Source organism: Aotus nancymaae, unplaced genomic scaffold, assembly GCF_030222135.1.
Source record: "Aotus nancymaae isolate 86718 unplaced genomic scaffold, 86718_ANA_hifiasm-v0.15.2.pri h1tg000014l, whole genome shotgun sequence".
Lineage (NCBI taxonomy): Eukaryota > Metazoa > Chordata > Mammalia > Primates > Aotidae > Aotus > Aotus nancymaae.
In genome coordinates this window covers 298784-315271 of record NW_026988425.1, presented here as the reverse complement: position 1 = coordinate 315271, position 16488 = coordinate 298784, and the positions used below count along the sequence as shown (strand labels likewise).

At 55.1% G+C, this 16488-nt stretch overlaps 1 protein-coding gene across 1 annotated transcript in view; it reads right to left on the bottom strand.

Annotated features, from left to right (window-relative positions):
• The window catches only part of AHRR (aryl hydrocarbon receptor repressor), a 97766-nt gene that overhangs the window by 19352 nt on the left and 61926 nt on the right, over window positions 1-16488 (bottom strand). Inside the window, exon 4 of the mRNA XM_064375746.1 lies at window positions 808-897. Coding sequence (XP_064231816.1) covers window positions 808-897 — 90 coding nt within the window. The remainder of the gene's footprint in view (window positions 1-807; window positions 898-16488) is intronic.

The window sequence follows — 16488 nt, the reverse complement described above, 5'->3', positions numbered from 1 at the left end:
AGAGTGAAGTGGCACGATCTCATCTCACTGCAACCTCCACCTCCCGGGTTCAAGGAATTCTTCTGCCTCAGCCTCCCGAGCAGCTGGGACTACAGGCGACCACCACCGCGCCTGGCTAATTTTTGTATTTTTAGTAGAGATGGGGTTTCACCATGTTGGCCACAATGGTCTCGATCTCTTGACCTCGTGATCCACCTGCCTCGGCCTCCCAAAGTGCTGGGATTACAGGTGAGAGCCACCGCGCCTGGCCAGGTGAGATTTTTTTATCCGACCTTTTCCTGGGTGAGTTGCCCTTCGGGGCCTGGTATCTGATTAGGCCTCAACCCCATTCTCTGCCCCAAAGCCTGGACTCATCCACCTGGGGCTGGCCGGGTAGCATTCCAAATGAACCACGCACATGTCAGGAAGGGCATTTCCAGAACACGCCGTGTCCTGAGTGCACCCAGAAGCTGGGGGTTAACACGCTGACTGGGAGTGGATGGATGGGATGATCCTGGTGGGGCAGGGGACCTAGCGGAGTAGCAGAGTGCCTGAGCCGGAGGAGGCCAAGCCGCCATCTGCGAGCCACAGCTGCCTGAGACCGGAACACCCCTGACCCTGAGTGGCCTCTCATGGAAACCCCGAACCCAGGCTGGAAGAGACGCTGTCCTAGACAGAGACGGGGTGTGGAGATCTTTATCTGAGAAGAGCTCAGTGATGTGAAAAGCCTGGTTTTAGACATTTTCAGACCTTGAAGAGAATAAACATTTACAAAGGGAAGAGAACCGAGCACTTGAGCGCCTGGAAGGCTGTTCTGGTTTCACTTACCTGGTGGAAGCCCAGATAGTCCACGATCGTTGCTGATGCGTAAAATATCATCCCTTCTGCACTCACGACCAGAGCAAAGCCATTAAGAGACTAGAAAAAAAACAAAAGTCGAATTGGCTCATCCGAAATGAAAACGTGCAGGCATCATTTGCTTAAATTTCCAACAATATCCTCCTGTTTGGTAGTGCACAGTCATAACCTCCGGAAGTGCCCACTTTTAATGTATTTATTACATTTTGTCGCAGGCTCCAAGTTAACAGGCAACGTGACAAGGCAGCCATGGTTTACAGGCCCCTTTTCTAATAAATACAAAATCACGCGTGACAGTGAGAGGCACCGGAGAGAGGGCGGCAGCGTTCCGTCTTCTCAGCAGGCGCCTCCTTCCACGCGCCATCTGCAGTGCTCTGGCTGTTGTAAGGATTGGTATTATGAAAAGTATCAAACTCCATCCACCAGCCTGGCTAACATCGTGAAACCCCGTCTCTACTAAAAACACAAAGGTTAGCTGGGTGTGGTGGTGCACACCTGTAATCCCAGCTACTTGGGAGGCTGAGGCAGGAGGATTGCCCGGACCCAGGGGGCAGACGTTGCAGTGGGCCAACATGGCACCACGGCACTCCAGCCTGCACAGCGGAATAAGACTCCATCTCAAAAAAAAAAAAAAGAGAGAGAAAAAAATATTGATCTCCATCTGTACTTACTGAAATAATCACAATTTTTCTTTAGTGTGATTGATAGATTTTCTGATAATGAGTCATTCTTGTACTTTATGAGGTAAGTCCCATTTGATCATGACTTTTTAATTTGTTCTTGGAATTTGTGTCTTTAAAACAGAGACTTTAACTTCCGTGACATTTGTGCCTATCAGCAGCACGTCACGGACTAACTTCCCTTAAACCTGGACCATGCTGGGTACTTTTATTTTCCTTTTCTTGAAATCTTTGCCAATTTGAAAAGAGATAAATTGTTTTACCATCATAGTTTTCGTTTCTCTGAATGCTAATGAGATTGAAAACCATTCCCTACATTCTCTGGTGAGCTGCATCGTAATGAGAACACATACACAGAGAAGTCACACAACTCCCAGTGGGCTTCGAATGACTGTGTCAAACGTATACAGTCCCTCCTCAAGAAACTAGAGAAAGAAGAGTCAGTTAAATCTAATGTAAGTAGAAGGAGTGAAAAATCCAGGAAAATGGTTTAGAACACTCAATAATACAGACTATCAACAGAGTCGAAATTTGAATTTTTGAGAAGATTAATAAAATGGATAATCTGCTAGCAAGACTTGTCAAGAGAAAACAAACTGATGACACCAGGAGTTTAAAAGTACATCAGTACAGGTCCTACAAATATTAAAAGGATAATAAGAAAACACTAGAAATGATAGTTAATACATTAAACAATTTAAATGAAACAGGAATATTCCTTGAAATATGCAAATTAACAAAAGTTATATAAGAACTAGAAAATCCACATAACCTAATATCTATTAAATAAATCGAATTTCTAAGCAAAACTTTCCCACAAAGAAAACTCCAGGCCCCAATAAAAAAACATAAAATACCTAGGAACAAATCTAATAAAAGCTGTTTCAGACTGGTATATTGAAAACTATGGAACATTACTGAGAAAATACCGGAACTAACTAAGAGAGATACAGTGTTCCTGGATTGAACGGCTCAATGGAGCTCGAATGTCCTGTCTCCTTATATTGATCTGTACATATAATGTAATCCCAATCATAATTTTAAGGGTTTTTTTTCTTTATAGAAAGTGACAAGCTGATTCTAAAATTTTTATGGCTGGGCACGGTGGCTCACGCTTGTAATCCCAGCACTTTGGGAGGCCGAGGTAGGAGGATTGCTTGAGTGCAGCAGTTCAAGACCGGCCCGGGCAACACAGCGAGACCCCATCTCTACAAAAACAAACATAACCTTTAGAAACTAGCTGGGCACGGTGGTGCACGCCTGTAGTCCCAGCTACCTGGGAGACTCCGGTGGGAGGATCGCTTGAGCCCGGGAAATCGATGTTGCAGTGACTTGAGATTGCCCCACTGCACTCCGGCCTGGGTGACAGAGTGAGGCTCTGCCACTAAAATAATAAAATAAATAGTTATGGGATTGCAAAAGACCTAGGCGTGCTAAAGAAATCTTGTTAAAAAAGAACAAAATTGTGGAACGTATTTTGACTTCATGGTTCCTATAAAGCTGTGGTCATCAGGACAAGGTCAGGATAGACAGGCTGAGCTTCAGCCGAGGCACTAGGTCCATCAGTGGGGAAGGACGGTCTGACACAGCACGGCTGGGACCGCTGGAGATTTGTATGGAAAAGCGAACCCCGACTCCTATCTCACACCACGCCAAAAAATTAAGACCTATGACAGACACAAACACAAAGCCCAGAGCCACAAAGCTTCCAGAAGAAAACCCCGGAAAGCACCCTCATGAGTTGAGGTGGGTAGATTTGGTCGGATACAGAAACACTAACCCTTAAAGAAAACAATGGGTATGTTCACAGAAACGCTTGAACAGGGATGTTCACAGCGGTCTTACTGATAATAAAAGCTAGAAAGAGCCCAAACAACAATCAGCTGGACAATCCATAAATGAATTGCAGACAATTCTAAAATAGAATACTGTCACACAATTAAAACATTTTTAACTTAGTGATTATGCAAACACATCGATGAATCCCACAGATACCATATTAAATAAAAATCAGATGCAAAAGTTCATAACCTTAAGAGTGTATTTATCTGACATCTAAGAACAGGCCAAAGCAATCTACAGTAATAAACAGCAGAAAGTGGCTTATATACACATGAATTTGAAACCCTAAAGTACATATTTCCCTAGGAAGCTACAACTTACAAAAACTGACCCCATTAGAGAGAGCAAGCTTAAAAGATCAACTCCTGCAGAAGGAACAGAGAAAGTTATCAAGGAATCACCCACAAACATGCACCGGGTCCATTTGGTTTTAACATGGTATTCCACCACATCTTCGAAGATCAGATAATTTCAACGCCCCATAAACTGTTCCAGAGCATAGAAAGTGAAGGAAAATTTCTAGTCCTTTTTAAGAAGTGTAACATTGACGCTTAACTCTGATATGGAGAGTAAAATAAAAAAGAAAATGACACACCAATATCGCCTTTGAATATTGATGAAAATGTGCTACATGAGGTATTGAGAAATAGACTCCAGTTTCAGATGAGGAAAATAACGTGAATAACCAAGCAACATAACCAATAACCCGGCAGATGTTATCCAAGGACGCAGGCTCGAGCCCATGAATGCGATACGCCATATTTACAGACCTGAGGGGAAAGTCCTATGATTACCTCCATATATGGTGAAAGAAGCCCTCAACAACTATTCCTGAAAAAAAAAGGCTCAAGAAAAGAGGAATTGCTGAATACCTTCTTCACGGGTAAAGTGTACGTGCGCGTCTCGTTCCTACGGCAGCGACTTCATAGGGAAACGTTCAAGGTGCTTCCAGTGAGATCAGGAAACAGGGTGAGGATGCCCAGCACCACCCGTACAAGGGGGACAACCATAGCCCCAGTGTGGCACCCCGTGTGGCCTGCCACCTGATTTTGTAAATAACGCCTCAGGGGAACGCAGCCGTGCGCACGCACCTGCTCACTATGGCTACTTCTGTACTGCAACCGCAAAGCTGAGTGTCTGGGCGGACACGGTACAGCCCAAAATGCCTAAAACCTTTACCATGTGGGCCTTTAAAGAAGAGCCCTGCCCACCCCACCCATGGCACTGGACCGTGCACTGCAGGCTTGGGTCGATGCAATTCAACACGAAACCTCAACAGGAGGTCGAAGTAAAACTGTCTCTATCTGCAGATGACGTCACGGTACAGCTGGAAAACCCGAGAGAATCAACGAGAAAACAACCCGAATGAAAGAAGTCAGTAAAAAATTAACATACAGATATCCATGACCTTCACATACTGGAAAAATGACCAGGTTAGGGCACAGAACTGTAGACAAAGCCCCATTTACAGAAACATCAAAGCAGCTGATGAGGACATCTGCAAAACCTCTACGAAGAAACCTTCAAAACATCTTCAAGAGACACAAAAAATTATATTTGGACAAATGAGAAGACGCCTCAATCCTGCACAAGGTGAGTCAACATCCTCGAGATGCCTGCTCCTCCTGAGCGAACGTATCAACACGCCGTAACACTAATAAACGTCGCGCCGAACTGTTCACGCAGCTACGAGGTTTATACTCAACACGAAAGCAGATACGCAGTGACAGCTACAGAAGCACTGGAAGGCAAACCGCCAGGAGGCGGGTGCGTCTCCTTCAGTATCTAAGAACAGACACACGAATCAACGTGCTGGAATGGGGAGTCGGACGTGGTCCAAGGGCGAAGGGAGAACACGCGTGAAAAAGGCGTCACCTCAAATCCCCGGGACGGAGACGGGCTTTTCAGTAACTGCTGCTGTATTACGAGACGCCGTTACCGTAGCCCGTGTGTTTAGTCAGAGCTGGGTAATCCACAAGCTGACACGGTGACACGCTCAACGTCGGAGTCTCACCTTATCCCTAGAGCACCGTGACCGCGGCGGCTCACGCTTTTGTAACAGACGGGAGTCAAGTTGCCGTCATCTCCCCTGGAATTGCTCTGTGCGGTTTCACGGGGAGAAGGGGCTGCGTCTCTCCTCCAAGCTGCCTGCATCGTACTTTGCACCGGCATTTCCTGACCTCTCAGAATTAACTAAACAGCTTTCTGTCCCTTTCTATGCTCTTCAGTGGCTTAACCGGCTTGAGTATTTTCTTTCTTAAAGGTTTCCTGAAATCTGCTTCCAAGAACAAGCGGACCAGGCACCTGACCCCCTTTGTTTTGAGAGGACTCCCCATTCCTCCTTACCAGTGCAATTACGACTCTGTTCAGAGTCGCATCTCACTCACACAAAAACATGTGCCTCCCAGCCTTTCACACGGAGTGATTCGGCATGAGGTAGGGGCTGGGGCTCGGGGACTCAGTCTCTCTCTCCTGACCTGGGGCCATCCTGGTCCAGCCTTCCATGTTCCTACGAGAAACGCAGACAAGAGGCGGCTCGCAGAGTGACTGGCTGGGAGGAAGGGGTCTGGGGGCAGCAGAAGGGGCCCGAGTCCCGGCGACACCGTGGGCTCCTGGCCAAGTGCAGCTGCGGCAGGTTCCCAGGCACGTGACAAGAGGCTTCTTCCTGGAAAGGCCTTTCCATCTCGTTTTCTCCCTAGCTTTTCCCCCAGTTAATTTTGCTGTAGACTTTTACCTTCTTTGTTCGGTCGGCTGTGGAGCATTTCATACATCTGTGTCTACCTTGTGGGGTGTCACAGGGATGGGCAAGGTTGACCTGCTACCCAGGGGCCGGTTCACACCAGAAGCTGCGTGTTCTTCCCAAAGACACCGTCACACCACACCTAGTTCAGGAGGAAAGTCACATGCAGAAGGACGCAGCCTCAAACCTAGAGCCTCGCTCGGCTGCAAAGAGACAGCTGAGGCACTGGTGGCCGCAGGCGACGGGACGAGACTGCTGGGTCAGGGGGCAGCGACCGGAGAGTGTGCCGCCCCCTTGGTGCTGGAAACAGAGGTGCAGGCACCAGGTGATGACTTCACAATGGGATCTGAACTGTGTGGACCATCTGAGCAAGAAACCCAAGCCTCACAAAGCACCTCCCACTCGGATGGCCCCACCCAGCAGTCACAACAAAACTCCGCAGGCTGCTCTGTGATGACGAAACAGGCCAGTGCTTTACAGGGTCTGGCATCAGACAAGAAGCCCCTCATTGTCAGTCACCCTGGATTCCGGCAGGTTCCTAGAGAAAGGGAAATGGGGACATCTGCACCCACAGGAGCATCTGAGGAACTCACGCGAACTTGTACGTTTCCACTCCCGCGCAGCCCCGAGGAAGACAGCTGGTTCCACACTAACGTCTTTGAGTCGTGAGCAGAAGGTCTGGGGGGCCTGCCTGGACCCGGCCAGAGGGGGTTTACAAGCTCTCGGTTTGCCCGAATTTCCCCAAGAGGTTCCGTTCTCCGACACGCTGCATTTCTTTGGGGCAAGGGGCTATGGAATACTTGGGACTTAGCTGTTTATATCACTGAATAAAGGACCCAATGTGCCCATGGGGTGATCCACAGAGAGGAAATCACTCTTTTCCCTCCAGTCGCTGGATTTATCAGCAGGACATGAAATGGACCCCACTGGGAGTGTGAAGACAGCCACATGCCAGCCTCCCCGAAACGGACTGAACCCGCTACTCAAAGGCACGGAGGAGGAACGGCACGTGGTACCCACCGGCAGATTAGCAAGCTGGATGATCATCTCACCATGTCCTGTGCGCCCCAGAGATTTTCACCTAAAAACATAACATCTTCTCATTCAGTCTCCCACCAGCCGGAAGAAATTTTTCCTGGAGGATTTTTAGGGACTTTAGTTTTAGCTCATGTGACCAGGCTGGGGACCCCATGGCCAGACTTCCACGTCCCTCACCTTACGGACTCAACCAAGACAGTGTATTTTTACGACAGCTTTTTCCAAACTTTAAAAAAGGGTTTAAATTATAATAAAATATATGTAACATAAAAATTACCATTTTAACCATTCTAAGTGGTTAATGTTGGTTTTTTTTTTTTTGGACGGAGTCTCATTCTGTCACCCAGGCTGGAGTACAGTGGCGCGATCTCGGCTCACGGCAACCTCCACCTCCTGGGTTCATGCAATTCTCCTGTCTCGGCCTCCCAAGTAGCTGGGATTACAGGCACCTGCCACCATGCCTGGCTAATTTTTGTATTCTAGTAGAGACATGGTTTCGCCACGTTGGCCAGGCTGATCTCGAACTCCTGACCTCGTGATCCACCCGCCTTGGCCTCCCAAAGTGCTGGGATTACAGGCGTGAGTCAGCACACCCGGCCTGAGTGGTTTAATTTTAACCATTTTAAGCTCAGGGCATTAGGTACAGCCACATTGCTGTGCCAGCATCATCACCGTCCATCTTCAGAGCCTCCCTCCTCCCAAAGCAAAACTCTGTCCACGTTAAACACTCGCCCCACGCCCGCCCCAGCCCCGGCACATCCCACCCGCTTTCTGTCTCTGTGAATTTGCTTACACTGGGGGCCTCACCTGAGCGGAATAAAGCAGGCCTGGACTCATTTCCCTCCGCAGGGTCCTCGAGGTTGTGAGCCACGGTGCGTGTCCACGTCCTTCCTTCCTTTATTATCCGCTCCCCTCCCCAGGCCCGGGGAACCATCGACTCTGTTTCGACGAGTTCCACCTGTTTGGCCTCCACGTCTGAGTGAGATCACGCAGAACCCTCTTTCCACGACTTGCTCACTTGGCACCGTGTCCTGCACGTTCACCCGTGTTGTGCAGATGACAGAACGCCCCTCTTTTCACGGCTGAGCAGTGTTCCACGGTGTCTGCTCACAACGTTTTCCTCGTGCATTCCCTGGCGGACGTCGAGGTCGTCCGTGCGTCTTGGCTACTGGGACGAGTGCTGCCGTCAACACAGAGTCCAGCTGTCTCTGATTCTGATTTCAACTCCTTTGGGGAAATGCCCTGCAGGGGACCGCTGGGTCACAGGGAAGTTCCGTTTTTTATTTTTCTGAGGAAAAAAAACTAAGCCCCACGTAGTCCTCCATACGTCTGCACTAATCCACATCCCCACCAGTGGCGCACAAGGGTTCCCTTCCCTCCACACCCTCGCCAACAACTGCCTTCCATCCTTTCGAAACCGCTGTCCTGATGCGTGAGACGTGCGGGCTGACGGTTTCCATCCGCACTTGCCGGTGCCTGGTGATGCTGAGGCACTTTCCACGTACAACGCGGCCATTCTGCGTCTCCTTTGGAGAAGCGCCTATCAGGTCCTCTGTCTGGCTTTTCACCTGGTTGTTTTCCTGCTCTTGGGTTGTCTGGATTCTTTATGTACTTGGGGTATTTCCCGCCTGTCACATGTACAGTGGGTAAATATGTCCCGTCAGGCACACGGTGGGTAAATATGTCCCGTCAGGCGCGCGGTGGGTGAATATGTCCCGTCAGGCGCACGGTGGGTAAATACGTCCCCTTGTTCCGCAGGCGCCTCTTCATTCTGCTGAGTGTTGCCTTTGCTGTGCAGAAGCGTTTCAGCGTGGCGCAGTCCTGTCTGTGTATTTCTCTTCTGTTGCGCTGCCTTTTTTAAGGCTGAATACTCCTCCTCTGTAGGCAGGTGCCACACCTTGCTAACCCCCGATCTGTCGGCGGCGGCTTGGGCGCCCCCTTGCTTTGACTGTGAGCACTGCTGCTGTGGCCGCATTTCCAGAAGGAAGGTCTCTAAGGCTGAAATCCCTTCACAACACTTTGCTCTTCCCTGCAGTCCCCAGCTGGGATAAAAGGAGGCTCAGAAGCTGTGGTGAGGGTTACATCACACTCTGTGCCTGGCAGAGCTGGCGTCCTGAGGAACGACGGTGCCAGGCATACCTGACCCGCATTTTGTCACCGCGCCCGCCTGTGCCGGCTTCACAGCTTCTCCCTGGACCTCCTGGAGTTCCTGTCCTGCCTGGAGTTGAGCGTGGGGAGTACCCACGAGGGCCTGGGATCGTCCCCGCCTGTGCTCAGCGAGGTCTGGCCCTGGGCTGGTGCCGGTGGAGGTCAGGGACTTTGGGGCCATGGAGGGACCACGGGCCAACCCCACCCCCTTCCCATGTGGTGATGCAGACACTGCGCAGCTGGGAAAGCCCGGCCCAGCGTGGGCGCCCACGGCGTCGGTGCCCTTTCTCCATGGCATCTCCCATCTTAGGGGCCAGCATTTGTGTCTAGAACCAGGGGGCCCAACCACCACTGTGCCTCAGGCTGACCCCGAGAGCAGCCATCTGGTACCTGCCCCTCACCCCCTGCAGCCCCTCGGGGCCTGGGATTTAGGCAGAGACAGGGTGAGAGGACGCGGGGTGCACCAAGGGGTTGGTAGAAAACGAGGCATCATTTCTGCTGAGACGGTCGACCGTCTGGGGACGACTGCCGGGGGGAGCAGGAAGCAGCCAGGCCCGTGTGGCCGAGCGGCCGCCGTCTGCTGAAAGAGAACGGAGTTGCCATCGAACCGCGCTCGGAACCAGGCAGCGGTGACGCTGGGGGTCCTCGCTCCCGTCCCGCACAGGCCGGAGGTGTGTGTACCGCGTGCGCCAGGGCCTCGAGTCCTCAGCCCCCAGCCCTTCCTGGCACTGCCGGAGGGGGCTGTGCCCGCCGGCTCCTGCAACAGCTTTTCCCAATTCAGCGGTTGCCACATACTGATGATGTCCTACTAATAATAGTTCAAAGACCAAAGAAATTTTCAAGTCTTGAGTATATAAAATATCTTCTTAAAAAAGATTTTATGAGATTAGTCACAACCAGAGCAACCTTAATTTTAACTCACAAGGCAGAATGTTTTTCAAGACCATCAAATGCTGTTTGCCGTGTCATATGGATTCAATATCAGATTGACTTCTGGTCCAGCACTGTCACGCCAAATACTCGAACACATGTGGGCCCATCTCTCAAATATGCATCTCAAACGTCTGTTTGTTTTCTCTCCCTCTGCCTTCCTAATCCTAGGAGAGTTTTGGTTTTTTTAAACACGGTCCATGGAAAATGAGATCACTTTTCCACATGGAAAAAGGGATTTGGCTCTAAGGTTAAGGCTGTACATTTTTTAGGGGAAAAAGATCACATCTATGTTCTGTCACTGAACATGAGGAAACGGCACACCTGCCACCCGGCAAGAGCGACGGAGGTCGGGGCAGGTGAGGGCCACAGCCACGCTCTCCCCTAGGCCTGCAGGGAGTGACGGAGGTCGGGGCAGGTGAGGGCCGAAGCCACGCTCTCTCCAAGGCCTGCAGGGAGCGACAGAGGTCGGGGCAGGTGAGGGCCGCAGCCACGCTCTCCCCTAGGCCTGCAGGGAGCGACGGAGGTCGGGGCAGGTGAGGGCCGCAGCCACGCTCTCCCCTAGGCCTGCAGGGAACGGGGCAAACGTTCTGAGAAAGCCGGGACTTCCTTCATCAAACCCTTTAAACATCCCGATCTCTTCCAGTTCCAGGGCAGAAAAAATAGCCGGCAAGTACTTCAAAGATTATTTTTGCCAAGGTCGTGGCAGAGGGAAAATGAGGGATGAGGAACGACCCTCCGCAGCCCCCTGGCTGCCCCTCCTCGGAGCAAAGGGAAGTTGGGAGCATTGTGCTCCCCTGAGAGCCGTTGCCACGGTTACGGAGCCACAACACAGCGGCCAGTCACGCGAGCGGGCACCGGGCGGCGTCGGGGCAGCTGGCCCGGCCTCCTGGAGCCAGATCACTCACAGGGGCCGCCCCACGGGGCTCGCGTGCGTGCGAGGCAGCGCTCTTGCTCGGGGAGCTGAATAACTGGCTGTTTACAGATCCCACAAACAGTAAACGCAGCCTTGAATCCCTTCCACAGCGCAGCTCCAGAGCTTGAAAACAGTGCTTGAGAATGCAGCTGGTGGACGGCCGGACGGCCACAGAGGGGGAGTGCGACACAGGCCCCGGGCGCCTCAGAGAGCAGGCGGACAGTGGCCCCGGGCAGTCACTCCTGACGCCCACCGCAGCCCTGCTCAGCTAACCCAGTGCCCTGAGCCCCCTTCTGGCCGAGGGAGAACAGCCTGTGCCGACGCCACCTTCGCCTCCAGCCTCGTCTTCGCTGAGTGCCCTTGGCGATTAATTCCCTCTCCCGGCCTCAGTTTCCCCCTGTGAAAGCTGGAACAGCAGCCGTGAGCGTCTGTGAGGGCGCGGTGAGCGGCAGCACCAGGCACCCTCCAGCGATCAGGGCGGCACCCGCGGTCACCGTGACCGGAAGGCGAGCGGCTGTGCCCGATGGGCGATGTGACATCTAAAGTTGATGTCATTTTCTAGAGAACAAAACTTACGTTTTTAAAACTGGGATCCGCTTTCTGAACGCAAACACCCGTGTGTGAAACGTGACTTCACGGGAGGCGGAGGTACAACCCGTAAACAAAGGCAGCGGACGGCTCCCACCGTGAATCTCACTCGGGAAGAGCCAGGACCATCCTGCCAGGGTCCTGGTGATTGGGGAGCCGCCCCCGCTGACCCCTAAGCCTGGGACCCCACGCCCTGGGTGTGTCCTGCACCACCAGCCCCATGGGGACTAGAGATGGTGGGGCCAGAGTTGGCCTGGGACAGGCCTGCAGGCTGTCCCTCTGCACCTGCAGCTCCACACTCAGGAGAGCCCGAGGGGGCTCCGTGCTGTCCCGGCTGCTTCAGAGCAGACAAGGAGGGTGACGTGGGGATAAGAACCACCTGACAGGAAACTGAGAGGAGAACGGCAGTGAGGCCGAGAGGTGGGTGCTGAGTGGGAGCTGCGGCTGCTTGGTCCTCGAGAAAAATGAGGTGCACCACGGTGCCGCTGGGCAGGTGGCGGGGGAGGGGCGCCAGGTGCACCAGTGACCTCAGGTGAGGAAAATCCACCCGGAACAGACTGGGCAGCTCCCGGAGCCAGGGCCACACACAGACTCACAGCTCACTGAGAGCCACTCGGCCTCCCTGACCCAGGCCCAGGTGCGGAAGGCCCTGCAAGCCCCAGCCCTTCTCAGACGAGCCCATCAGTGATGACCCTGCCGCCTCCCCAGTGTCGGCAGCTTAGAAAGAAGTAACAGTCGAGTGGTGTGACCCACGCGTACAGCGCACAGTGTCCGAAACCCAGGCAGCACACACGTACGCCCCACCGGGGCAGGCCCGGGACCCTCACCTGTGCTGACGTCACCTGCTGGGCAGAGCCTGGGATGCACGGGTCCAAGCCCAGCTGAGCCGAGGGCAGAGCAGGGGCCGAGTGAACACCACTGCATGGAACCCCACGCACCAGCTCAGTAACCACGGACGGTCGGGGGCTAACGGGGACGGTCGGGGGCTAACGCGGACGGTCGGGGGCTAACGCGGACGGTCGGGGGCTAACGGGGACGGTCGGGGGCTAACGCGGACGGTCGGGGGCTAACGGGGACGGTCGGGGGCTAACGGGGACGGTCGGGGGCTAACGCGGACGGTCGGGGGCTAACGCGGACGGTCGGGGGCTAACGCGGACGGTCGGGGGCTAACGGGGACGGTCGGGGGCTAACGGGGACGGTCGGGGGCTAACAGGGACGGTCGGGGGCTAACGCGGACGGTCGGGGGCTAACGGGGACGGTCGGGGGCTAACGGGGACGGTCGGGGGCTAAGGTGGATGAGCTAGGGCTGGCGAGGATGGTCAGAGGCAAATGGTGGAGAGTCTTGGGGATCTAAAAGTCACAGAGAGCCCAGTCTGGGCCCCAGACACCTGTGGCAGCCTCTGAGTGGGGCGAGGAGCCCGGCACCCTGACCTAGCTGGGTCCCCAGCCTCCCTGAACTGGCCTGGGCTATGGACGGGTGGGAGACGTGGGTGGGGGTCGGGGAGAGGGTGGTCAGGCGGGCGCGTGGAGAGCTGGGCTGCCCTCCCGCTGTGCCCAGCACGCCTCCTCCCTGGTGAAACCTCTGCCCTAACCTTTATTGATTAAATACATCTGATGACCTCCTGAAATGAAAGCCACTTCAAAGGAGTCCTGGAACAGCAGGCCCAGCAGCTACAGCAGACGGTAAAACGTGGATTTCTAGTAGCCGAAAGGCCAAAGCAGCAGCAGAAAATGTCAGGCCAGGAGATGAGGCCAAGTGTGTTCTGCGGGGCTTGTGGGACACTGCCCAGAACAGAGCCAGGAGCAGGCTCGGGCATCACAGAGCTGTCTCCGCGGCGGCCAGCGGGTGCCAGGGTGGGGTGCGGGCCACCCGCCTCAGTCCCCCCAGACACACAGCCCCATCCATGGTGTGGGGGGCTCAGTTCCCCACCCCCTCACCTCTAAAGTCAGGGACAGAGGTGGGTGTGGGATGCCCCCTCCCAGCCTCACCCCTGTACACTGTCCCTGCCAGCCCCCATTCCTCCCCCAAGGACGGGGGTGCCAGGCCCAGAGGGAGGGCAGGAGGGCATCCCCTGCACTTGTCCTGCCAGGACAGGCCCAAGGCCCAGACCCCTCCCTCTGGGTTGCTGCCTTGTCATGGGGGCTGGGACCCCCAGCTCCTGGGCTGCAGGGCCCCGCTGTCCCTTGCCTCTGCTCACCCTCCTGGGCTGGTATCCCCCGAACCCCGCTTTGCGTTCCCAGAGCCCCCTGAGTTGTGGCCCTGCGTTACCATCTGGGGTTTTCTACCTTCGCTTCCAGCCTGAATTTCTGGACGACCCATGGTCTCCTAATCCTCGTATCAGGAGCCCGTTAGAGCCACACAGCATCACGGACATGTGGGGAGCTGGAGGAAGGGACCCTCGGCCCTTTCACTCCACCCCCGGCCCCTCGCTCAATCCTCTCCCAAAGGGTCCCTCACAGGAACGTGTGTGCAGCCCCAGCTGGGAGGGCTTCTGGGCCTTTCTTTAGGACAGCAGGCTGCAGCGGAGGAGCGTCCCCCCACTTGCTAAATTTCAAGTGCTGGACACTTCGGTTCCCGGGGACTTCTCAGGAATTTGTGGATGCGTTTCCAGAAACCACAGCACAGCGGCGTGGCCCGGTGACAGTCGCCGAGCGGCTTGGGGCTTCCAGACACGCAAGGCTGTTCTCACAGCTGTTTTTGTGAGGCCCTGCTCAGCTGCCACTGGGCACGGCGCAGGGTGGGAGCTGGAGCAGGCGCCTCTGATGACCTGGCCTGGAGTGGCCTCCGGGAAGCCGCCCATCCAGCCCCAGAGCTGAGAAGCTCCGTTTCAGGGAACTGGTGAGAATTCCCCTGCTCCGGGCTGGTGAGTCAGCTGCCCTTCCTGTTTGCCACCTCGTCCTCTCCTGGGACTTTAATTCGCCTAATTTTCGGACCCTGTTCAGCCTGCTGTTTGGCCAACTGCCTCCCACACGGGAGCCCACGTCTCCCAAGCCGCTTCTGTCTGCATCCCGCACCAGTGTCATTAGGGGGACGCAGGGCAGTAGGTGTCAGCCACCTGGAGGGAGGGGGACCGGAGGACAGGATCCCAGAAAAGCCGAGGGATCCCCAGGAGTCTTGGGCTGTCTGGGGTTAGGGAGTGGAGGAGATTGGGAGCCACAGCCCAGGGCAGGGGCTCAGGGGAAGAACAGGTGGCAGAAATCCCTTTCCTGTGCTGCCTCTGCCCTCCCAAGATGCCCTGGGACAGCCCTGCCTGCGGCGACAGCAGGAGGTTGGGCTGGGGCCTGAGGGGCAAGATCCGGAGGTGTGAGAGGTTGACACGGCTGTGCCACCAGCTCCAGCACCCACCTCCTCCTCTTGTGCAAAGCCCCAGGCTGGGGAGGACTCAGGGCGAGAGTGCTCCCTCCCAGGGTGCTCCCTTCAGAGATAAACTCTTCACCCAGGAGCTGGCCCTGCCCGCCTGCCCTCCCCTCTGCTCTCCACGCAACCAGGGCCAGCCCTGCCCTGCCCCACACGGGCCAATCAGAGCCATCACCCACGGGGACCGGAGCACAGGAGCCGCAGCCAGGAAAGCAGAGGCAAGCGACGGGCGAAGAACGTGCGGTTCTAACACACAGGGAGGAAAGGAGAGACGTGGGGAAGTGCAGACGCACGGCAGGAGGGCGGCTGAGCACAGAGCGGCAGCCAGGAAGCTCCAGGGCCTCCCTCCCGCCACCCGGACGGAGCCCAGCGAGAAAGCAAGAGCCTGGAGGGTGGCCGCGAAGGGCCATGCATGGATGGTCCAGAGAGAGAAGAATGGAGGGGGCACGCCAGTGTGCGACAGACACAGAGCATCCGGAACAGAAGGCCACGGGCCTCGGCTGGCCGGGAAGAACTCACAGAGCCCCCAGCAGGGAAGCCAGAGGACACGTGGCCGCAAAACTCAAGACCACCAGAAAGGAAACTGACAGGCCGGGCGCAGGGGCTCACGCCTGTAATTCAGCACTTTGGGAGGCCGAGGCAGGCGGATCACTTGGGATCAGGTGTTGGAGACCAGCCTGGCCAACACGGCGAAACCCTGCCTCCACTAAAAATACAAAGTTAGCGGGGCATGGTGGCTCGCGCCTGTAATCCCAGCTACTTGAGCGCCTGAAGCAGGAGAATCGCTTGAACCTGGGAGGTGGAGGTTGCAGCGAGCCGAGATCCCACCACTGCATTCCAACCTGGGTGACAGAGTGAGACTTTGTCTCAAAAAAAAAAAAGAAAGAAAGAAAAAGAAAAGAAAACATTGCAACAGCTCCCAGGAGAGCCAGAGCACGGCCACGAGGGAGGAGCAGACCCAGACCCGCCGGCTCAGCAGCCGGGCCACGCGGCCTGCACGCACGGGACAGGCCTCAGCTCTGTGTGCAGCGTGGCTGCCGTCCACGCACGAAGACGCAGCAGCATTCTCCCACTCGCAGGGGCACCCAGGACCCACGGCGAGGCCACAGCAGACCACGGCAGGGACACTCGGAGGAGGAACGAGGGGTTGGGGACACCTAACGTCAGGAGCCGAGACGAGAACGTGTGTCATCTGGGATGAAGCCTCCAGACACAGTCGGCGTGCGGCCGCCGCGGGGACGGCCAAAGGACACGTCTGCGCCGGCACAGGCCCCGCTGCGGACGAGTCTGAGAAGCCGCAGACCAACCTGAGAGGCCTCATCTCAAAGGCGTCCCCATGAGACAGAAGCAGAATGTGCACCTTTAGTTCAAGAAAGCTCGATGCATCTAACCGAGAGCCAGAGGAAAGAAG